At 55.2% G+C, this 23,482-nt stretch overlaps 1 protein-coding gene across 1 annotated transcript; it reads left to right on the top strand.

Moving 5' to 3' along the window:
- The first annotated feature begins 1,037 nt into the window (after positions 1–1,037).
- LOC128827314 (hepatocyte nuclear factor 6-like) lies at positions 1,038–23,482 on the top strand. The gene is made up of 2 exons (XM_054011175.1): positions 1,038–1,971; positions 23,116–23,482. The coding sequence occupies exons 1-2, from the start codon at positions 1,038–1,040 to the stop codon at positions 23,412–23,414; spliced, it is 1,233 nt and encodes a 410-aa protein (XP_053867150.1). The 3' UTR covers positions 23,415–23,482.

Raw genomic sequence — 23,482 nt, 5'->3', positions numbered from 1 at the left:
TCGCTCTGTCGTCCGAATTCGGAGCCGGGCCCGATCGGGTTAAGTCAGGTTGGTAGCTGATTGCACATCTGTCAGATTTTAGGCTTGGTGACGTGTGAGAAGCAGGAAAGCGGAGTGTTTCCTAGTGAAATCGATGAGAGTAGCTGTGGGCTGGAGTAGGGCAGTATTCTCTGGAGAGAGAGAGAGAGAGAGAGCTGTGTGTGTGTGTGAGTGTGTAGCAGACACAAAGAGGATGGGACTGTTTTGAGCTGCACCTATTAAAAACAGAGAGAGAGAGAGAGAGAGAGAGAGATCTAATCCTTCCCCCCCACCAAAACACAGACAGTAGCTAATTGTTGGAGCCTGCTGTCGCTTTGCAAGCACTTTGCTGGAGATCTGGACTATCCTAAAAGGGCTGACTGATCAGGGAAGAGAAGACCTCTCCTCTCCAAATTCTCAGACACAGGAGCCCCTCTGCTGAAAGCTCCAGGAAGGGGGGGGGATCTGAACCCCTGCTGCTGATTTTCATTTCATTATTATTATTATTGGTTGTTGGTTGTTTTTATTTATATTTTTACATCCCTCTCCTCCCCCTCCCGCAACAAATGCCTAGAAAAAACAGCAGCGGCACTAGGTAAGCCAGGTTCTTCATGAACTTTCTCACTTTGATTGGGGTTTAAAGGGAGGGGGTGGGGGGAATCCTCCAGCCTCCCTCCTCTCCCTTCCCCCAAATCCATCCAGCATTGGGTTAGAATGTGTCTAGTTTCTGATCAGTTTGAAGGGGGCTTGTTGGTGGGCTGGGGAGGAATGATGCGCCCTTGTCTTCCTGGGGCTGCAACCGAGACTGGTGGATGTTAGATTTCTCCCACGGGAGACAAGATCCGGTCGTGGAATACATAGGGGACTTCCTGCTTTGCCCCTGCTCCCATCCCCACTGATAAAGGCAGAGAGGTTTCCTCAGACCCCCTTGAAATCTGGCAAGCCCTTCCCTACACTCAAGAAACGAAAGATTAATGAGTTGCACAGTAGATAAAGAGAGGATGCGCTAGCCCGCAGCCATGAATGTCCAGCTGGGTTTGGAGAACACCGGGGACATGTCCAGCCAGGAGCAGGAGCTCATGCACGGCCAAGGCAGAGCCTTACATTCTGCTCTCTCCAGACCTTCTCTGGTGGCCTCGGTGCTGGACGGCAGTGAGTATCACCGAGCCGAGCACCACCTGGCTACCGCTTTGCACCCGGGGCTTGGCTTTGGTGGGGATTCGCCCACTGGGGCTGCCAACAGCTACACCACCTTGACCCCCCTGCAGCCGCTGCATGAGAAATTCCACCACCAGCACCATCACCACCAGTGCTTGCCGGTGGGCAACGTGATTGGGAGCTTCACCCTGATGAGGGAAGAAAGGGGCCTGGGTTCCGGCGGTAACTTTTACAGCCCTTACCACAAGGATCTTGGCATGGGGCAGAGTCTGTCGTCCCTGCCCAGCCCTAACCTGACCCCCATGCATAGCTATGGCCACTCTGCCGGACACTTGGGCAACGAGAAGATGGTGGCGGCCAATAACTTCGAAGCCCACCCTGCCATGTTTGGCAGGATCGACCAGCACTTTTCCAGGGAGCTTTCCCCCTCCCAGAACTCCACCATGGGATCGCCCAACAGCATGGGCCAGCACCCCTATGGCCATGCCAGGCCGGACATGAATTCCAGACCCAACCAGCCCATCTCCACCCAAACCACCGTCCTCTCCAGCCAGCTGGAGGAGATCAACACCAAAGAAGTGGCCCAGCGGATCATCGCTGAGCTCAAGAGATACAGCATCCCGCAGGCCATCTTTGCCGAGAGGGTGTTGTGCCGGTCTCAAGGCACCTTGTCAGACCTCCTCAGGAACCCTAAACCCTGGAGCAAACTCAAGTCCGGGAGGGAGACTTTCAAAAGGATGTGGCGCTGGCTGCAGGAGCCTGAGTTTCAGAGAATGGCAGCTTTAAGGTTAGAAGGTAAGATATTTTTTATGAGCATGATCCGGAACTGAGCCTGGAACAATACAGGGATATATGGCGCTGCCTCTTGATTTCAGAGAGCGAGCAAAGGTCACCTGCTCTGTGACTCTGCTAATCTCTTTGCAAACTGGAAGGCCCGAATGAAGCCGCAATGCATGAATAATTACACCCCGAGCCTTTATTGCTTGGTAATACAAATCATAGCTATTGATTAGAACTTGTGATGTACACACCCACATTATGGGGGGTGGGGGTGAGTGGGTTGCAAAGGAATCTCCGGGTGCCTTCTCTCTCCTGCATTCCCCTGTATTGTTTCGGGGTGGTTTCAACATACGCACAAGAGGCTCCATCTTTTTTTCCCCGCCTGCCTTCTGTCCTTTATGCTGGTAAAGCCATTTCGTCACCTCACCCCGTAGCCTGTGGCAGCTCCTCGTGCTGCCATGGTGTGATTGAACATCTCAGCCTCACGGTCAAGATGGAGACCTCGTTCTCAGTGGTTGTGGGCCATATCCCGTGGCGTGGAAGCCTGAGCCAAAGCTGATGGGAGTCTCCACTGCTTTCAGTGAGCTTTGGATGGGGTCCAAATAACCCTGACGAGAGCGATGTTTCTGTGCTGATGTTATTGTAGGGTTAGTGTGAGGAAGCTGTAGGGGAGAAACTCCACAGATGGAGGATTGACAGTGCTGCCCCCTTGCAACAGATGGGAGGGGACGGCCTTTTTCATTGGCCAAACCCCCCAGGCTTTCCTAAAGCGCGGGCCGGCATTTCAGCTGGTCTAAACCAGTGTGACTCCCATGGGCTTCAGTGGCGCAATCCTGATTTACGCCAGGCAACTAGGCAAGCCAGGCTGGATCAATCCCAAGGTTCATCTAACCTAGTACCCGACCGGGGCCAGCACCAGCTTCTTCAGAGGGAGGTGTAAGAAACCCTGCAGTGATGTGACAACCTGGCATAGGGGCTTCTCCCCCCAGTAGTCTAGAGCAGGACTTAAGTCCTGAAGCAGGAGACGCTTAAGTACGCAATTATCGTTAAGCGTGTGCTTAAGTCCCATTAAAATCAATGAAACTAATACCCTTTTGTAGGGAGGGACTTTGCTGAATCGAGGCCGGTTGAGGATTTGACCCTTATCCAAAGGGAGGCTCCTAAATCCCTATTTAGGCTCCTAAATAATTGGCCTGATTCCCCCCCGCCACCAGCCCTTAGCACTGGGAGCTGGTGAGTGTTTAGCGCTTCCGAAAACGAGGCTGCTTATTTAGTGGCCTCCGTATGGTACTAGGAGCCTAACTTTCGTCCTTCGTTTTGAAGAATCGTGGTGGCCGGTGACGCTTCATATCATCGCTGTGGTTCAAGGCGTTTGCATGGCCGCTCGGAATGATTCTGCTTCTTTTGTTTTTCCTTTCTCCTTCATGCTTGCGAGGCTCCCCCATCATCTTCAGAAGGGCTGGTGCGTTTGAAAAGCGAAGGTGGGGGCGGAGGTGGGCGGGGGCATTGGCCGCGTTTCAGGCTCTTGGCCTGGTCCTGATCTCTCTGAGTTTCCTCCCGGTGAGCCAGTTAGCGGTGGTGTTGTGCGTATGTCTATTAAGTGCCATGTGACAACGGTCCTGGCCCCATCATATGACACAGCAGGGCCCTGCGATCACAGCGTCTCTTTGCTCGTTCGCCGCTAATGATGCTGTCGGGAGGCTGATGGGGGCCATTGGGAAAGGGGAAACAAAATGGGGGTATTTGTGGCTGGTGGGAATGATATTAAGACCCCCGAGGACTCCCCCGAGTTTTATTGACATCTCTTAGCAGGAGAAGGAGCCGGCCTGGCAACAGGAAACAGAAGTGAGCTCAGGGACTGGGCTATAGCGTCAAATCCCCCGGTGGCTGCCGTGAGCTTTAGATCCGGCGTTTAGTGATTTTCAAAGGCACCTCTCTCTCCAATTGCCCACTGTGTTTTCCGTCCTCCGGCTCCTCTCCTTTTACCTTGATCGCGGCGCGAGACGTTGACCGCGTTTATTCCTGCCAGGGCTCATGGGAAAGCAGAGGGCTTCTCTGGGGTGTGGTTCCACTCCCTGGTATCCCCCATAAGCACGTTTATTCCTAGGGCTGGGGACACCTCAGGAGGGCGGGGGGCAGAGCCGGCTCCAGGCACCAGCTTAACAAGCAGGTGCTTGGGGCGGGACCTGCCGCAATACGGGGGCGGCAGGTCCCTCACTCCCTCTAGGAGCGAAGGACCTGCCGCTGAACTGCCGCCGCTGATCGCGGCTTTTTTTTTTTGCTTGGGGTGGCAGAAATGCTGGAGCCGACCCTGGGGGGGGGGGGGTGCACTAGCTGCATTAGGCCTTTCCTCACCTCTGATTTCTAGCATCGACTAAAAAAGCCATTGGCGGGGGATTCTTGTCACAATGCCCAGGCCCCGAGGTTAGCACCGTGAAGGCCGAGGGCCAGATCCTGTGATGCCCAAAGCGTGGCACAGGGGTGGTTGTGTTGTCCGGCTCCAACCCCTGAACCATGCAAGCCGGTGTCCCCGGAACTGTCGGAGCAGCCTCATGGCTGCTTGACATTGGGCAGCAGCGGCTGTCTTCGATTGGGTCCCCTCTGCCGTGGAAGGGTGGGCAGCCGGGAATGGAGCTGTCCAAGCGGGGTGGGGGGAAGAGAAGGGTATAGAAGGCCCCTCTGCACACCAGCCCCCAGGTTATCCCAGCGGTGATGAATGTCTCTCAGTACCGTTGGTTGTGACTGTGTTCCTGTGGCCTTGTGTTGCGTGATCTGGCCTGCGGACGGCGACCCTGGTCTGCATGCAGGCAGCCACCGTAGCTAGGATAGAGTTGGTGGGCACCAAGGAGTTAGCTGCAGCCCTGTGTTAGCAACGTTGGTTTGGCTGGGCTAAGAGAAGTGTTCGGCTTCCCACCCCGTCGGCTGGAGGGGTTGGCTTGGGGCCGTAAACCTCTAGTTTGCAATTCCTATGCTCCCTGGACTTGCAAGTTTGAACCCCAGTAGAGTCGGCTCATCTCCACCCTTCTGGGAGAGAGACACTGAGCTCCACGCAGCTTGTCGCCCTTTGGATGAGCCCCGGAGAAACCCAGGTCTGTTCTGCGTGGATGAGAAAACCCACCCAGAGAAGGGGAGTTGCCCTCACAGATTTTAAGGCCAGAAGGCTTCCGTTAGATCATCCAGTCTGACCTCCCGGAGCACAGCTGAGCTCTAGCGTCTCTTCCAGGCAAGCAGCCAGTCGTGATCTGAAGCTATCAAGAGATGGAGAATGCACCACTTGCCTGGGCCGTCCGGTCCAATGGTTAGTCACCCGCACTGTTAATAATGGGAGCCTTTTTTGAGCTTGGATTTGTCTGGCTTCAGCTTCAGGTCATTTGGTTCTCACGCTGCATTTTCCCACTAGACAGTGGTTCTCAACCTGGGGTGCAGAGATCTCCCAGGGGGTACTCAACTCATTTGCCTAGTTTTACAACAGGCTACCTAAAAAGCACCAGCCAAGTCAGTAACAATTAAAATTGACAGGAGTTTCAGACCCGGAGCAGGAATGTCTACACTACAATTTTTAGCCCCGTAGCGCAAGCCCGAATCAGTTGCCCTGGGCTCTGAGAATCACTGTTGCGGGGTTTGGTTTGCAGTGTAGACTTACCCTGGGTCTCTCCCCATAAGGCATTTTCTCCAGGCCTCAAATAATTTTTGTGGCTCTTCTCTGTCCCTTCTCGAAGTGTCCTTTATAAGCGGTGGTTGCCAGAACTGGCTGCAGTATTCCCATAGCAGGGGAATCCCATCCCTACTCACCACTTCCCCGTGTTTACGTCCAAGCATGACATTAGCCCTTTTTGCCACAGCATCACACTGGGAGCTCATGTCTGTCTCCTATGATCCTTAAATCCTTTTTCAGTCGCTGCCTTCAGCCCCCCGTTCCCTAGCTATGTCCTCATGTCTGCGAGTGCAGTTGATTCCTCCACCACTGTTCAACATCCTGCAGGCTAGATGGTTGTTTCCACCCCAGAGGTGGCTGCATGCCGGTGATTTGTTATGTTATTATTTTTGGTTATGCCCTAGCGCCTCGGAGCCGTAGTCATGGGCCAGGTCCCCACGGTGCTCGGTGCTGTACAAAGAGCAGGACCCGGCCCCCAATCCAATCTTGTTGCTTCCACTGAGTAAGAGCCACCCATGAGATCAGCTCTTGTGCTCTGGGCTCTGAGCTGGCCCAGAGAATGTGGGAGACAGAAAGGACCTGGGCGCCTTCCTCTGCTGTTGACTTTGAAGTGGTGCCCAGCATGGGGCCTGGCAGGATTGCGCTCTCATGCGTCCCTCTGCCTGCTGCCCACCAACAGCTGAGCTCACATGCCACCAGAGGACTCGCGCCCATCAATCCCGCGTGGAGCACTCGCGCCTTTACTGGTGGGAAGCGAGCTGCAGGGAGGCATTCAGGGGGATCAGGATTGGGATATGGAGGCAATCCCTATTTCAGGAGGAGGCTAGACTCCAAATCTCCGGTTGGGGGAGGCTGCAGTTCGATGGGGCAGGGGAGGGAACTGAGCATCAAGTATTTTGGCCAGGCGGGAAAGACTTTTTGCCAAGAGAAGCCAGGCTCACCGGGGTTCATGGTGAAATCTTGACTTGTGAAAGGGGGCCCTCCGTGCCGAGGTATCGGGTTTTGCGCAGGGATTGTCGTGCAACGTAAATCAGGAGCTTTGCACAGATCCAATTACACAGTGACACATTCCCCTTGTCAGCAGGCGCTGCTCCCTGTAATACAGTGGGGCAGGACTCCTGGGTTCTGTCCCTCCCCCTGGCATGTGGGACCCCCTGGGGTGGATCCTTTCACCTCTCTGGGCTTCTGCTTTCCCCTCCTCTCCAGATGATCACTCACACGGAGGGGTTGTGAAGGCTGATCAACGTCCGTAAAGCGTTTTAAGGCCCCAGGATGAAAATGGAGCACAGGTTTTGTGCCACGCCCCTGAGACAGGGTGAACTTCACCTTGGCGGAATAGAAATGTTTTTATGAAATTTTAAAACCAAACAAAAACTTAATGGGAAAACAGGTTGGTTTCCCCCCACCCCCTCCACCCCACACTTTTTAATATAAACTTTCCAGTGCGGTGTCAGTACAGCAGCGTGGAGCCAGGGCCTGAGAGCCAGAAAATGAAACTGGCTCGTAAAACTACTTTTGCTATCCAAAGCTGAGTGAAGCGGAAATGCAGAGCATCTGTGATGAAAGTCAATTAGGGGTGTGGGGGGTGTATTTATCTTATCGTGGGGTTTTCTAGTGTTGCCCGTCACCGTGACATCAGAGCACCTTCCACATAAAATCAATAGCAGGCATATATTTCTACAGAAAAAGAGAGAGAGATTATTTACATCAGTGGTTCTCAAACTTTTTTTTTTTTTCGCGGACCACTTGAAAATTGCTGAGGGTCTCGGCGGACCACTTAATGATCTTTCCCAATGTCGTTTGTACCCTTAGCTAACTATTGTAAAGCGCTTTGGATAAAAGCGCTATTTAAAAAAATGAATAATAATGGAATGTTTTTTGTTCTACAATTAAAAGCACACAACTCCTATTTTAATATCAGTAGTCTGACCTTTCTAATGCAATGGAGGTGCCCCCTCTCCCCCGCCGCGGCAGCCCCCGAGCTGGGGCAGGGAAGGAGGGGGGTTTCTCCCCCACCACAAGCAGGGCCATATCTCCCTGGCAGCCACAGCCTTGGAGCTAGGGAAAGTCACCTCTTTCTCTGGCCACCGCAGCCCTGCACGTCCGAAATTCCCCCCACTCCCTCTTCTCACCCCACTGCCCCCTCCCACCTACCCCCTGTTCCCTCCAAGGCCATCACCTCATTTTACGTGTGCGTTCTCCAGGGTCCAGGCACCTAATCAGTGGAGCCACGTCTGCGCGGCTCCACTAATTAGGTGGGTGGCCCTTCATTCTCGTGTGCGGCCGCCCAGGTGCGCACCTTAGAGGGAACTATCCGTGGATCACAGTTTGAGAACCTCTGGTTTAAATACATTTAGCTGCCGAAAGATGCAGATTGGCGCCTAGTGGGAATTTCAAAAGTGCCCACCTGCATGTTCAGGTGCCTTTACGAATCTGTCCCCGTGACTTTTTAAAATATGACGAATGATTTTAGGCACAAGCACCTGGCCCCGTGGGCTCCTGAGGTCTGACTGGGGCCATCACAATACAAATAGTCAATAACAGGTGTCCTGGTTTTCAGATGCCCGTCTTGAGACCTGGTTTCCGGAAGGTGGGAACTCAGGCCTCTGTAAGATGTCTCGGGTTGGGCTTCCAAAATCGCTAGTCCCTTTTGCAAAATTCTCGGCCTTACACGCGTCACTTTTAGTCCAATCAGCTGTTACCATACTATGGGATGGCAGGGAAAGTTGGTTGTTTGTTTTTAAAAAAAATTGATTTCACTTGAAATGCGTCTCTCTTTAGTATAGCTAGATTATTCCTATTGATTTAAAAGTGAGCCCCTTTACAGCTACGTGGCAGATACACAGGGTCCAATCCTGCTCTCGCTGAAGTCAGTGAGTGTTGTGCTATTGACTACGATGGTGACTAGCTGTCGCAAGATCCAGCCGCTCGGACTCCTGAGAGTAGCGTTGCTGAGTCTACTGCGATTACTTTCAGGGACAAAGGTTGTAGGATTCGACCTGTTGTGCTGCCAACGCTTTGCAATTTTATTGCGATGCTGTTGGTTTTCCTTAAAGCCCCAGCTCCTGGAGTCAGGTGATGTAAGAATCTTGCATTTTTGTTATTATTTTGTTGTTATTATTTCTAACCTTTGGAGTTGTTAAGAGAAGTTTGCAAATGTGACCCTTAAAGGCAGTGGCGTAGCCAGGGTTGCTGCCGAGGAGGAGCGGTGGAGAAAAAAGGCGTATGTCCTTCAGTGGCATTTCAGCGGCCCTGTGCATGCACCGAAATGCCACCGAAAGATGGAGCGGCACACCGCCGAAATCACGGACGAGGGGAAAAGGCGCCACTTGGGGAATTCTGGGATTGGGGGAGCAGGCGCTCCCCCTGCTCCCCCCTAGCTACACTACTGCTTAAAAGCTCCAAGAGGAGATGGCAAATAAAAACAACCCAGGATTTATTCTACTTAAAATGCCACGCCTTTTGATCCAATCACGTGATTTTTTTGGGGAGAGGGCGTTAACTCATGTTGTTTGATGGCTTGGGTGGGCGATACTGACTCCCTATAAATTTAATAGCTTTCCTGAAACAGTGGGAAAATTACAACTGGACATCAGCTGAGATCTTATTAATTTAAGGGCCCAATTCTGCACCATTAAAGTCTATGTGGGTTTTGCCATTGACTCTAACGAGTGCAGGATCAAACCTTTCTAGGCTGAATTTAAAAACTAACTTGCGGGATTTTCTCTGTTTCAGCCTAAAGCAGCCCCTTTCCAAAACTAAGGGTGATCTGAAATAGGGCTCCTAGAAGGACAGCGGTTGTTAGGAAAAATATGGTAATACTTAGAGGCCGCTTCTCTGCCTGAAAAATACATAATAAAAAGTCGGCCCACACTAGATCTTAATGTGCGGTTTGACCTTTTATCTCCAGCTTCCTTAGATAAATGTGCTTTGGATTTACAAACAACATGCAGTTGCGACGAGGCTGTCAAAGGGGCAGGTACCCTGCCTAGCCTGAGCCTCCAGAAACTCAGACTGGTCTGGTACCTGGGGTTTGGGACCGGATTGTCTTTTTGTTCCTATCTGTGTGCAGCGCCTAGCACATGGGGGCTGAGGTCCAGCTGGCCAGGGTGCTGAACGGGGGGTTCAGGAGGTCAGGGATCCTGCCACTGATCCTGGGCGAGTTGCTGCCCCCTCTGTGCCTCAGTTTCCCCTCCCACCCTTTGGCTTGTCTCTTTAGCTTGTAAGCGCTTTGGGGTAGGGACGCTCTCTCTCACTGTAGCAAATGGGTCCCAGTCTTGATTACACTACCGTAATACATCTCTGGCTATGTCTGTCCTTTGAGCTGGAGCGTACTAACAATGGAGAGTAGCCTGGCTGGACACGGCCCCAGTGTGATCCTGTCAGAGATAGGAGGCAATACTCAGGGCCCCTAGCCCCTCTGCTCTGTTTTTATCATGCAGGCTCGATGGCAGCCAGCATCGGTATCAAGCTGGGAATCACGCCACCGGCTTGAAGTGTGTCCAGACCCTATGTCCTAGTTTAGCTCGCTGAGTCAACTCTCCGCCCTGGGGGCCACACCTGGGTATGGAAATTGTATGGTGGGCCGTGAATGCTCACGAAATTGGGGGTTGGGCTTGGGGGTGAGGCCAGAAATGAGGCGTTCAGGATGCGGGAGGGGGCTCTGGGCTGGGGCAGGGGGTTAGGGTGCAGGTGTGGGGGTGAGGGCTCTGGGATGCAGGAGGAGGCTGGGACCAAGGGGTTTGGAGGGCGGGATGGGGACCAGGGCAGGGGGTTGGGGTGTGGGAAGGGGTCAGGGGTGCAGGCTCCGGGCAGCGCTTACCTCAAGCAGCTCCCAGAAGAAGCGGCATATCCCCCCACCGGCTCTTACACGGAGGCACGGCCAGGAGGCGCCGTGCGCTGCCCCATCCGCAGGCACCACCCCTGCATCTCCCATTGGCCGTGGTTGCCAGCCAATGGGAACTGTGGGAGCTGCACGGCGCCGGGCCCCACTCCTCGGCTGGAGTGCTGGAACGGGGCAAGCCCTGGACCCCACTCCCTGGCAGGAGCTCAAAGGCCTGATTAAAACATCTGAAGGGCCGGATGCAGCCCCTGGGCTGTAGTTTGCCCACCCCTGGTTATGGGGATGAATGTGGGGGCAGCTGGGAAGTGTTCATGGCCCAGGCTATCCAGGAGTCAGGGGGATGATCCGTGGGTCCCATCTGGCCTCTGACTCTATAAACAATACAGACCAAGGCTATAGCCATATAAGTAAGAGTTGGATTTCGATTTACTTATGGCCTTAGCCATCTGAAAACAAATACCGCCCAGACTTCAAATGGAGCCACGTGCTGGCAACTCATAATCAGTAAAAACTTTTAACGCACCAAAGCGTAATAGTGGGTAGCACGTCTCATCCGTGGCACTCCCAGGAAGGTGAGTATCGTTAGTCCTGTTTTACAGGTGGGGAAACTGAGGCACGGAGTAAGGCTATGGGCAAGACAGCAGGTTAGGGATGGAACCCAGGAGTCCTAGTTACCTCCCACAGCAGTTCTGTACCATTTTTCACCTTAACTGTGCTTTACAGACATTAATATAGCCTCTTGGCCCCTTCCAGAGCTGGGGGCAAACTCTGGGATTGGCCCAGGAGCCTTTCAATCAACCGGCATTTCCTCCTCTAGGTCTGAGTCTCTCTGACCCGGCCATCTTCACGGGCACAAAGCGCGATTGTCCTGACTTGGTGGCATTCGCCCCCGCCTGGCGCTAGGGCATTCACAAGGCGCAGGGCTCGGACGGCTGGGCCCTAGTTCTGGAGAACGTGCTGGGGGCCAGGAGAGCACCAATCCCCCTGATACGACGTATCGAGGGGAAAACACCGGGCTAGCTCTGTAACAAATGCGCTGGCGAGGCATCAGTCCCACAAGTCGGTCCGTGCAGGAACCCCCACCCCAGAACCCCATTCACGTTAACCGGGCTCAATGCGGGTGCAGGGATCCACACGCAAAGCGTAGCTTCCCGGGCCGAAGACCCCGCACGGTTAAAAACCTGAGGCTGCTACTTAACAAACTGTACTTTGTGCTGCAGGGGGTAGTCGAATCCTGATACTCACAGAAGATCAGGGTTGGGAGAAACCTCAGGAGGTATCTAGTCCAATCCCCTGCTCAAAGCAGGACCAATCCCCAACTAACTCATCCCAGCCAGGGCTTTGTCAAGCCGGGCCTTAAAAACCTCTAAGGAAGGAGATTCCACCACCTCCCTAGGGAACCCATTCCAGTGCTTCAGCACCCTCCTAGTGAAATAGTGTTTCCTAATATCCAACCTAAACCTCCCCCACTGCAACTTGAGACCATAGCTCTGTAGCAGGCCATTATTACTCGTATTGGACTAGAGCCTTAGAGACCCCATTGGGCGTGGACACAGAGTGAGGCAGTCTCTGCCCCAGAGAACTTAGACAAGACAGATGAAAGGTGTGTGTGTTGGGGGGAAACTGAGGCACAAAGTGTAAATGCCCCACTCCCCAAGTCACTCAAACCGGCCCATGGCAGGGCAAGGAATAGACCCAGTCTAGTGTCTTATCCCTTAGCTCTGACTGGTGAGTAACAATGTTTTGGTACAAGGGGTAAGTGTAATGAAGCTGTACTGGTATGAATGCTCTGCTGTTACAGCTTTGCTGGGAAATGGGGAGAGGTGGCTGCTTCGTGGGGGCGTTGCATTAGGGGGTGCACAGCTCATGGAAGGGCATCGATGCCCCCCCACACCCACTCCTCCGGCTTCCACACCAGAGCCTCCGGGCCTGTGCGTTTCAGTGCAGAAATCCAGGTCCCGGGGGAGTCAGGCTGGCCATTCCAACCAGCCCCGCTTCCCCCCACCTCCGCCGCAGTGAGGCGCAGCGCGTCCCCGTTGCAGAATCCGCTCCAGTACGTGAGCCACAGACAAAACACGGGGCCTTGCTGCTACAGAAGAATCGAAGAGCGAGGCTGGGGGTCGACAGCGGGGAGGGCGAGCAGCAGCAGCAGCTGCAACGGAGGCTAAACAGAACCGGCTGGAAAACAACCGTTGTCCCTGCTCCCGTTAGAGCCAGGCCCCTGATTTGAAGGGGAGCAGCCTGGCGGATGGAGACAGGGGTCCCGATTCTTGTGCTAACAATGCTGGTGTGGATCCACTGAGGCTCTGAGCCAAAGCCCACTGAAAACCATGGAGATTTGCTCGTGTAAAACCAGGGAGAGACCAGAACTGGGCCCAGTCTGTCAGCCCCGCTCTTTGGAGCCATCTCTGGATCGGCTGCCACCTGGAAACCAGGTGCGGCTCAGGCCAAAATTCCCCTGCCCCACACATCTCTCCTCCCCATGCGCCTCACCCCTGCCCTGGTGGAACCCCCTTCACGGGTCCCGGTCTGGGCTCCACAGCCTGGTCGTCAGTGACCCAAAGCTGTTGCCCTCTGATGGCTGCTTTGTGTGCAGCGAGTTGTTGGTTCTCAGCCCCGTTATCAGAGACAAAAACATCCAGCACCATGATGATGCCCTGCAGGGGGGCAAAGTACCTGAAACGGCTGAATTGAAATAAAAAATTGGGGGTGGGAATCTTTCGTTTCAAGGCAACTCAAAATGTCCAATGATAGTTGAGTTTTCTGATTCAATGGAAAAAATAGTTTTCGGTTAGGAACTAATAGGATTTGGGGGGGGGAAGGTTTTGGTTTGGCCCCCGCACCAAAAAATCCAGTGGTCGCTCAGCATTATTTTGAAGTGCAGGAATATTCCCTGCTGTAGCTCTTTGGGGCTGGAGGAGCATCTGAATTCTGCCCGACGGTCGGCCAGAAGGAATCATTTGGCACTAGGATCTGTGCTTTTCTGGGCCGCCATCAAACCCACCCAGAGAGCAAAGAGTCTAACAGCTGTCATCCTTCGCCCTACAAGCTCCTGTGATCGCAGGGTCTCCTAGCACTTTCCTAGCATCAGTTAATGAAGTCATTTGCAGGAGGGGAGGGTCAGCACCCCCATTTTACAGATGGGGAAACTGAGGCACAGAGCGGGGAGGGGATTTGCTTGAAGGGACACAGGAAGTCCGTGGCAGAGATGGGAAACCCACACAGGAGACTGGGAATCTTGAGTTTTGTTCCCACGTGCGCCAGTTGCTTCTTTTCTGTGAACTCCACTTTCCCCATCCACAGAACGGGGCAAAAGATACTGACCCTCCTGTGGGTGGGTGGGGCACTTTGAGAGTCGTACCAGAAAGGAGCTGCTATTTGTGGTATGATAAACACATCCCTTTCCTGGAGCTGGGACTAGACCCCACGTGTCCCATCTCCCAGTCCCCTCCTGCTCTAACCACTATCCGCGCTCCCTAGTCTAGAGTCCAAAATTGAAATGAAGCATTCATGTTCCTAAGAGACAGAGCAATTGACTCCTCTCCTGGGCTTTAATTAGTTGATGTGCTGTAACCTAGACCCAACGGCTGGGGTAGAAGCTCAGGGGCTGGGGGGCGACACTTGGGGGAATGAAGTCAGACCGCTGGGAATTGGCTGGGCTTCACTGTACCAGTGCAAAAATGCTCCATGCTGCGGCAGCTGCTGCTGCTTTGTCATCTTAGGGATCTGTGCAAATTCCCGCTGGGTGAGCCATGAGCCCGACGTCAGGGAGCCGAGTAATTAGCAAGGGGGGAGCTGCTCTAGGTTTGATGGGCAGGTTAGTCAGGATGTTGGCTGGGTGCAGACAGAGACGAGAGAGGGAGGAAGGCTGGTGCTGGGGCTTAGGCCACAAGCCTGTGACTTAGGAGATGTCCCAGGTAGGCTCCGTACCTTCTGCCACAAACTTCCTGACCCCGGGCAAGTCACTGAGAGAACCTCTGCGCTGCAGTGAAAAACCCACGGCTGGCCCAGGCCAGCTGACTTGGGCTTGGGTGCAGGGGGTATTTAATTATTGTGCAGATGTTCAGGCTCAGACCCAGAGCGGTGGGAGGGTCCCAGAGCCCGGGCTGCAGCCCTGGGCCGGATCTCTACCCTAAGCATGCGTCTACACTGCAAAAAAAAAAAACCATCCCCTAAAAACCATGGCAACAAGTCTCAGCACCTTGGTCTACAGACTTGTTGTGTGGCCGTTCCTGCTCGGGTTCTGAAACCAGGCTTGGGGGGGGAGGGTACCCTGGGATGTCTCCCTGCCTTGTGAACCTGCATCTGTGGGACCCGGGCTTGTGGACTCACGTCCACGCTGCGTCGTAAACCTGGGTTTGCGGTGGCTGGACCCGCATCTTGCAGCGTACACACTGCCCTGTGCAAACCTTCTGGCTCGGGTCTGCGGCTTGAGCTGCATCCGCACTGCTAAATGACAGGGCTTGGATCGGAGTCTCAGAGGGACTCGGGCTCAGACACCCTTCCAAGATGGGCCATAGGATCCGACCGGGTCCCCGGGGCTTGCTGACACATCAGACTGATTTGTGTGGCGATGGACAGGGGACTGGGGCTCAAACCTGAGTCTGAGCCCAGCTTTACAATGCAGTGTAGACACACCTAGATCTAGCTCCTGAAAGGTATTTACATGCCTAACTCTCATTGGTTTCAATGGGGAGTTACCTGCCTCCAGACCTCTGCGGAGCAGGGCGTTAGTCTCTCTGTGCCTAGTTCCCCATCCGTACAATGCGGAGGATAGTCCTGCCCCACCTCCCAGGGATGGGGAGGATAAAGATGGCGAGGTGCTGTGATGGGAGCCCGATGGAGAGAGAGAACCCCACGGAGTGCTCCTGGACTTAGGGTGACCAGATGTCCCGATTTTATAGGGACAGTCCTGATTTTTGGGTCTTTTTCTTATATAGGCTCCTATTACCCCCCACCCCCTGTCCCGATTTTTCACACTTGCTGTCTGGTCACCCTACCTGGACTTATCAGCTCCCCTTGACTCCTGTATCCAGCTGATTTGTTATTGTAGGGTCTCCTGAGGAGGCCTGCTCCCATGGGGTTGTTGATGGAAGGTCAGTGAGCTCTGGGAACGCTGGCTTTGCCCATGTCAGCTCTGGAGGCAGCTAACTCTCCTATCCCTGGAGCGGGGGTGGGGGGCGCTATGTTTCAGTGGGGGAGGGGTTTACAGACTCATGTCCGCTGAGGATGCAGACAGGGCCAATGAGTCAAATCTTCCCGCTGAACGGGGAGCGGCTCCTGCAGCCAGGCGATCCGCAGTGCCCCCTTAAAGCAAGGGAGCAGGGTATCTGGGTTCTGGTCTCTGCTCCGGGAGGGGCGTGGTGCCTAGTGGTTGGAACAGGAGACATGGGCTGGGGGACTCCTGTCTTCTGTTTCCAGGTCCTGAGGGGAGCATGATCTAGCGTCTGGGCCTGGGATCCAGGATGACTGGGGTTTTGGTTCCTGGCCCTGAGTCTCTGCACACCCTCGGCAGTAGTATCCCCCTCCGTTTACCCATCTCTCCTAACACCCCACAGTGCGGGGCGGGGAAACTCCATGGCTCTCGGAGACTTTCCCATGGAAAGCGCGAAGTAATGGTGCAATCGCTGGGTCCGTTGTTTCGGCCGGGCTGGGTACCCGATGGACGTGGCAGGGACACAGACTGGCCAGCAGGTCAGGTGCCAGACTCCATTCACGCTGCAGAGACCCCGACTCAATCCAGGCTGCCATGGGGGAAGGGAGGAGGAACGAATTCCTGGCTGGTTTCCAACCCCCCCCGGGGTGCTTTATTTAAGGGAAGCCATTGATTTTTTTCTCTCTCTCTCCTCCTTGCAGTCAGTCAGTCAGTGACAGTCACAAGCTAGTAGTCAATAGCCCACAATTCCCTGCGCCCGGTTCCCCAGGGGGGCTTTTCTGCCAGGGAAGCATTGATTTTGGATTTGCCAAAATTAGCCCCCGCTTTTTGCATCCTCCCCTTTCCCTCCCCCAGCCTGTGTTTATCGTCTATGCAAAGCGAGGGCAAAATTCTCTGTGGAGGCAAGTCCCTGGAAGTCATTTCTCGTGCGCAAGGTGGCTCTGGGAGTGGCCTGAGAGTGGGTGTATTTACTCTACTCTGAAAGGAGCTGTGAATAAGAACCGGGCCCACCTGAGAGACAGCGTCAGCAGAGATTCTTCCTCTCAGCCACCTTAAAACCCAACCTGGCCATGGCGGCCTGGTAGCCACGGTGCCATGATGGAGGCCATATTGCCGGAGTCGGGCCAGCCAGCCTTCCTCTGGGGGGTGGAATCTCCATCCTTAGAGGTTTTTAAGGCCTGGCTTGACAAAGCCCTGGCTGGGATGATTTAGTTGGGGATTGGTCCTGCTTTGAGCAGGGGGTTGGACTAGATACCTCCTGAGGTCTCTTCCAACCTTAATCTTCTATGATTCTTTGAGAGAGACCAGGCCCTTTGGACTCAGCCATATCTTCCCCGCTGCCCAGGGGCTGGTTTTTAGCTCGGTACGGTTTCCTATCCTAGCGGAGATGCTTAAAGGAGCCGTTGGCTATTCCCAATGTTTGTCCCTCTTCAGGGCTGGGGAAGCTCCCCCAGATATGGGTCTTTTAAGGCTTGGGGGCTGACTCCAGTTGGGAAAGGATTGGCCATGGGGTTTTCAGGGGGGGTGGGCAGGGAGAGCAGGAGAAGTGACTTTAAAGGACAGGAGGTTGTGTGGGAACGGCGGAAGCAGGTGCAAAGAAAACGTGGTAGGATCGTGGTCCATCTAGCCACGGGCCCCTGTAGCCCCCACTGAGTGCAGGGGGCTGCCCCAGAGAGCAGAATTGGCCCTCCTGGTGCCCATTGCCCTGCCCCAAAGTGTGTGTGTGGGGGATGCTGACTGGGGAGCAGTGTGCCCCCCCCCCGAGCACAGGTGTAAACCTTCCCAGGCGTGAAGGAGAAAGGTTTCATCTTTTCCTTGGGCATTGACTCTCCCAGCCCCTTGCCCTTCCCAGTGGGTGGGGGCCAGTGACCCCCAGGTCCCTGTGTCCGGAGAGGATCCTACCAATCTGCCTGGCCTTCCCCATTGCCATGGCAACCCCTGCTGGGCGATTTAACTCGGCAGCGTGATTCACGGCCACGCTCCCTCACTGCCTGTATTTGTCTGGGCCGTCGACAGGTCCTAACCCTTATGTCACCTGCTCCACTCCCGGCACCTCTGTCCTGGTGCCTGGGTACAAGGACTAGAGCAGGGACGACGTGCCGGCCCCCCACCCCCCTCTGGCACGCGGGACACTAAGAGAACAGGCTGCTCTGGTCCTTTAGGCCAATTGCAGCGGTAGGGTGGCTGGAGCTGACCCAATAGGATTTGGGCACCTAAAGCATTTAGGCATCTTGATCCCAGCCTGGAATCTTAGGGCCAAAATCCCCCTCTCGGTCACACCCATGAAACGCGGGGAGGAATAGCTCAGTGGTTTGAGCATTGGCTGGCTAAACCCAGGGCTGTGAGTTCAATCCTTGAGGGGGCCACTGAGGGATCTGGGCAAAAAAATCAGTACTTGGTCCTACTAGTGGGAGTAGGGGGCTGGACTTGATGACATTTCAGGGTCCCTTCCACTTCTATGAGATAGGTATATCTCCATATGTATATATATATATATATATATATATATATATATATATTTTTTAAGGAAACTGGAGGGGAGCTCAAAACCCTGACTGAGATCAGGGCCTTGTCGCACCGGGTGCTGCCCAGACACAGAGTAACCGAGATCAGGGCCTTGTCGCACCGGGTGCTGCCCAGACACAGAGTAACCGAGATCAGGGGCCCATCATGCCGGGCGCTGCCCAGACACAGAGTAACCAAGATCAGGGCCCCGTCACGCCGGGCGCTGCCCAGACACAGAGTAACTGAGATCAGGGCCCCATCGTGCCAGGCCCTGCCCAGCCCCGTCCCTGCTCTGAAGTCTAGACAAACAAGTGAAGGGTTATTATACTCATTTTAGCGGCTGGGGAACTGAGGCACAGAAAGAAGATGTGACTCGTTCAGGGGAGTCTCCCCCTAGCTCCTGCCAAACCCAGGGGGAGTTGCAGATGCCCAACGCCTGGGAAAAATCAGGCCTTTAATTTTCTGCCAATCCAGCCGTCTTGTGAATTTCCTGCTGTGGGCACATTGTGACATTGCCAGCAGAGCTGTTATGAGAGCAGGTGGGAAATATACTGGTGGGAGAGGAGGAGCAAGCAACGGGGGGAGTGAGACTGGGGTTGTGATCGGCTCTTAACAAGAGCAAGACACAAAAGGCGGGGGGGAGGGAGTGTCTTTGCAAAGGGCTTTGAGATCTTGTGATGGAAGATGTCCTGAAAACAAAATCTTGTCCCCTGGGCACTCTCTTTCTTTGAAGCCGGTGGGGCTGGTCACTGCAGGAAGGCTGGATCGCTTGGCTAGGAGGAGACCGATCCAGACCAGGCAGACAAGTCCTGTCGTCCCGTTGTTACTCATTAGAACTAGGGGTTGTCACCAGGATCACCCCCCTGCCCATCCTGGATCCAAACTCCTCCCCGTCGAAGTTTGAGGGTGTTCAAAGCCTGCATCTGAATTTCTGTGGCTGACACCCATCTTGTGTCAGACCGTGTCTTGGGTGGGGTCTTTATGTACTAAGACAGGAGACATCCCCCTCCCCCCGCCACACACACACACAAAATAGCTATTGATCTATTCGGGGCCTCTTTGACTTTGTGGGATGGTGACAGGGTAGCGGCTGCCCCGTGCGCTAGAACAGCGGCTTTGGCTCGAATCAGCCCCTCCGGGCTGGGTTAAGGCAGAGGGGTGATGGGCCCCAGCGCCTGCCATCGCTTGAAGGGAGCAGGAAGGAAGAAAAGCTTGGAAATGGGATTGATGCCTGCCAGAGTTTGCAGCCAGCCTGAAACAAGAGCTCCAGGAGGCGTGAGCCGTGGGAACTGCCCCATTCTGCTTAACTCTGGAACCCGCTGCAATCTCAGTGGGAGATTTGGGTTCTAACCGACAGAGCAGGGGCTTAATCTGAACCAGCGTACCTAGGTCTCCAGTCCCCTGCTGATGGAGACTATGCTCCTTTCAAACCTCCCCCAGGGCTGCTGAGCAAACCCCGACCCCCCCCCCCCACCACCCCTGCAAATGCCATCCGTGGCCGCTTGAAGCCCGGCCCGGCAAGGGTTAACGCGAAATAGGCTGTTGTTTGCAGACGCGCTGCTTGGATCTGATCAATATTTTCTATCAGCGTGCAGCCCCAGATGAGGAGCCAGGCGGGGAGCGGGGGTGGGGTGGGGGCTGGTTGGGGGCGGGGGGCATGGAAGGAACTGGAGGAGGGGAAGGCAGGGCCCTCATGTTTCACAACCGTAAGACAGAGCCATAGATCATCGCTGTACAGCAGTGCCACTTGGGGAGAGGCATGTCTGTACAGCTGGCCTGGTGGGTGCACAGGGCAGGAGGTGGGGGGACGGGGGATGGACGGACAGGGGGTGTTGCATCACATGGTACACTGCCAGGGCTGACAGAGGCATGTGCAGGGCTCTGGTTGAGGGCTGGCTGTCTCAGGCAGAACCCCGGTGTTGAAGACACCCCCTAACTCCTCCAGAACCAAACACCAGCGGCTGCCGGGGCCAGGTTTGCAATGAACAGCACTCTCCTGCTGTTTCACACTAACAGGGGATTTAGGATCCTCACCAGTCGTTAACCCACAGCCAGATTCTGAGGCCTTGAAGCTCCACAAACGTCAAAGCTGAGCAGCGGAAGCAGGTGAAAATCGGTGGGGCTTTCAGCCGGCCCCGCTTATACTGGCTAGACCAGCAGGTGCATTCTGGGTGGGTGTGCTTGGCATGCAGGGCAGCGTCGCCAGCTCCCGTGCCGTTTGGTGCGTAAGGTCCCAGCTCCTGGAGTCAGGTGATTCTGTCAGCTGCAGAGAAATTTGCATCTCTAACGGGCCTTTGTCATCTTCATAGCCACCCCCGCCAGCTGCTCTCAGTCCAGCTGCAGCCTCCCTCTGCAGTTCTCCTGCTGGCAACTACAGAGTCCCCTTTTTATCCTCTAGCGACTGACTGAGGCCCAGACTTCTGGCACGTCTGGCCACTGGGCTCTCAGTCCCAGCTAAACCAGGTCCGAGGACAGCTGAGCCCAGCTCCCAGAGCCAGCCTTGGAACAGGGTTGGTTGAGTGACCTTCAGGTTGGTCCAGTAGTTAGGGCCCAGGCCTGCTCTGTGCCATTCCCTGCTCCGCTACAGATTTGGGCAAGTCACTTGGCCGCTCTGTGCCTCGGTTTCCCCATCTGCACAATGTGGGTGATCGCCCTGCCCTGCCTCACAGAGGGGTTGGGAGGATCCGGCCATTAATGATCACGAGGCGCTCAGATACTAGGGTAAAGAAGAGGCACAGCAGATAAAAGGGACAGCTGCTCGGTGACCCTCTGCGTCAATCAGACGTTTGCCTGACGTCCCCTAGCCTCAGCTGTACGATACGGAGTCGTCAGTGCTTAGCTGGCCTCGCTGGGTTGCAGCATGTCTTTATTTCACTAGGAGGGTGTTGAAGCACTGGAATGGGTTCCCTAGGGAGGTGGTGGAATCTCCTTCCTTAGAGGTTTTTAAGGCCCTGCTTGACAAAGCCCTGGCTGGGATGATTTAGTTGGGATTGGTCCTGCTTTGAGCAGGGGATTGGACTAGACGACCTCCTGAGGTCCCTTCCAACCCTGATATTCTATGATTCTATGATTAGCTGGGCCCTATCGATCCAGGAGCCCATGAAGCACTGGACCGAGGATCTGTGTCTGAATACAGCAGCATTTAACATCTCAGCCTCCCCCCTCCCCTCCCCGCCCATGCCGGCCTCTTGCTCCATCACTGGGCTCCCTTGGCCCAGCCCATCCATCATCCCAAACGCGCCTCCTGAAGTGCCTGATGCAATATTAATGGCGGGCGGGCGGTTGGACGAGGCTCTAGCGAAATGAAGTGGCGGTTCTCGTGCATTATTGGTTTCCTTAGCTGTGAACGGTTATTGACACCCCACCTGAAGCCGGGCGGTGGTTACTCACCCGGAGCGGGTGGGGAGGCTGCTACAACCTGCGTCAGGCTGTGGTTACGTGGTGTGTGGCGGGAGAGGGTGATAGCCCTTTAAATGGTCGGCAGGCCCTCTGGCGGCGCTCACCGGGTTCTGTGTTTTAGAAGCTAGCCGGAGTAGCAGCCTTGGTAGCTAGGACTGGCACAAGTCAATGTGTTTACTTAGGGTCCAGCTGTGTCCATGTGGTATCGGCGTAGGTTGCGTCAAGAGCAAAAGACGCACCAGACTGGCGCAGACGGATAGACGGGCAGGGCTGGCCTACTCCAGGGAACCGAGAGCTCTAACTGGGGCGTCTCTAATTTTCTTTAGCATGGAGTGATCTCAGCCCTGGTGAAGGATACCGCGTTGGCATCCCCGAAGCCACAAGGCCTCCGTCCATCCACAGAGCACGGGCGGTGGGCGGGCAAGCTTCAACGTTCTGCCCCCCCGGTGTGTTCATTTTACCTGCTTTTCAGCAGCTGAGAGCCTAACTGGGGTAGGCCTGCGAGGCCCCACGTTAGAACTCCCCTCAGGATTCCAGTCTCCGGGGTTATTTTGTCCACCAGTTAGGCCTAATGTCTCACGCCGGTTCTGGTCCAGTCTCTCACAGCTCTGGCTCAACACGCGCGATCTGAACTCAGCCCTTGCGTTATATCAGGAGACCTGTTTGTTGGGACAAATTCAATCTCTGTGTGTCTCACTTCTGCCTCCTGGCCCACCCGCGGTGGTTGTTCCGGGTCATCCTGACATCTCCTGAGCTCACGTTCACTCTCTGCAGCTGAGCTGACAATTAGGGGAAACTCGTAGGGTGTGGGTTGTTGGGGCAGGGCCTGGTTCTCGCTGGGTGTCCGTGCGGCGCCCAGCACCCCGGGGACCTGAGCCCAGTTGGGGGCTTGTGTGATAGAAGTTTGCACTGGTGTAAACGACGGCACAAGGTGCAGGGCAAAGGAGACTCGTCCCTGGAGGAGGAAGGAGGGAGACTGGGACATGACCTAACGCCGGGGGTGAGTCTCCTTATATCCCCTATATTCCCCCATCTGCCACTGCCAGGTTCTGACCTCTTCTTCTGAAGCAGCTGGTACTGGCCCCTGTGGGAGGTAGGACAGCAGCTACTTGGACCTTGGTTCGGATCCAAATGGGCAGTCCCTATGAGCCCAGAAGGTTGGTCTTGTGGTTACAGAATCCTGGATCAGGGCTGGATGAAATTCCCGTCCCCTGCCAGGGGATCAGGCCTCCCTTGCTGGGGCAGGCACCCTCCTCCTTCAGGGCAAGCTCCACATGTGGGGCAGGAGGAAACTTCCCGTGGGGCGGGATAGCCCTTTGCTGCAGGGTTTCTTAGCAGCTGGAGAAGCCCCTGCGCTAATCCAGTGGGGCAGGTCCCCCCAAGTTGGGCTTGGGGCTGAGGATCAGGAGTGGGGCCGGGGGCTCCAAGCAGCGTGTGGGAACCTCGTCAGGGCTGGGGGTAGCGGGAGGATTCCAGTCTCTGGGGTTATTGGCTGGGCTGGTTCCCTGGCACTAAACCCACCCGCACGCCCAGCTCCAGCACCTCTGGGCAGCCGCTCCCCGCCTCTCTGACCGCGTCTCCTCTTCTCTCCCTCTGCCGCAGCCTGCAAAAGGAAAGAGCAAGAGCAAAGCAAAGCCGACAGAAACCACGTCCCTAAGCGGCACCGGCTGGTCTTCACGGACATCCAGCGCCGCACGCTTCATGCCATCTTCCATGAGAACCAGCGGCCTTCCAAGGACCTGCAGGTCACCATCGCCCAGCAGCTGGGCCTGGAGCTCTCCACCGTCAGTAACTTCTTCATGAACGCACGGCGCCGCAGCCTAGACAAGTGGCTGGAAGAGGGGCGCCCCCCGGCCTCAGGCACCCACGCCTCCTCTGCTGTCACTTGCACCAAAGCCTGAGGGGAAGCCAGGGCGCCGGACAGGGGGCACCGCGCCAGGCTGGTGTCGATTGGGTGGGGTTTGATGGG

This window comes from Malaclemys terrapin, chromosome 21 (genome assembly GCF_027887155.1).
Source record: "Malaclemys terrapin pileata isolate rMalTer1 chromosome 21, rMalTer1.hap1, whole genome shotgun sequence".
Lineage (NCBI taxonomy): Eukaryota > Metazoa > Chordata > Testudines > Emydidae > Malaclemys > Malaclemys terrapin.
The sequence above is the reverse complement of the archived record's forward strand: the minus strand, read 5'-3'. Positions and strand labels throughout refer to the sequence as shown.

Bases quoted from the DNA above. Each gene is read 5' to 3' on its own strand.
- LOC128827314 (XM_054011175.1), top strand. From the start codon at position 1,038: ATGAATGTCCAGCTGGGTTTGGAGAACACCGGGGACATGTCCAGCCAG. The intron at 1,972-23,115 runs GTAAGATATTTT...CCTCTGCCGCAG, and splicing joins GGCAGCTTTAAGGTTAGAAG to CCTGCAAAAGGAAAGAGCAA.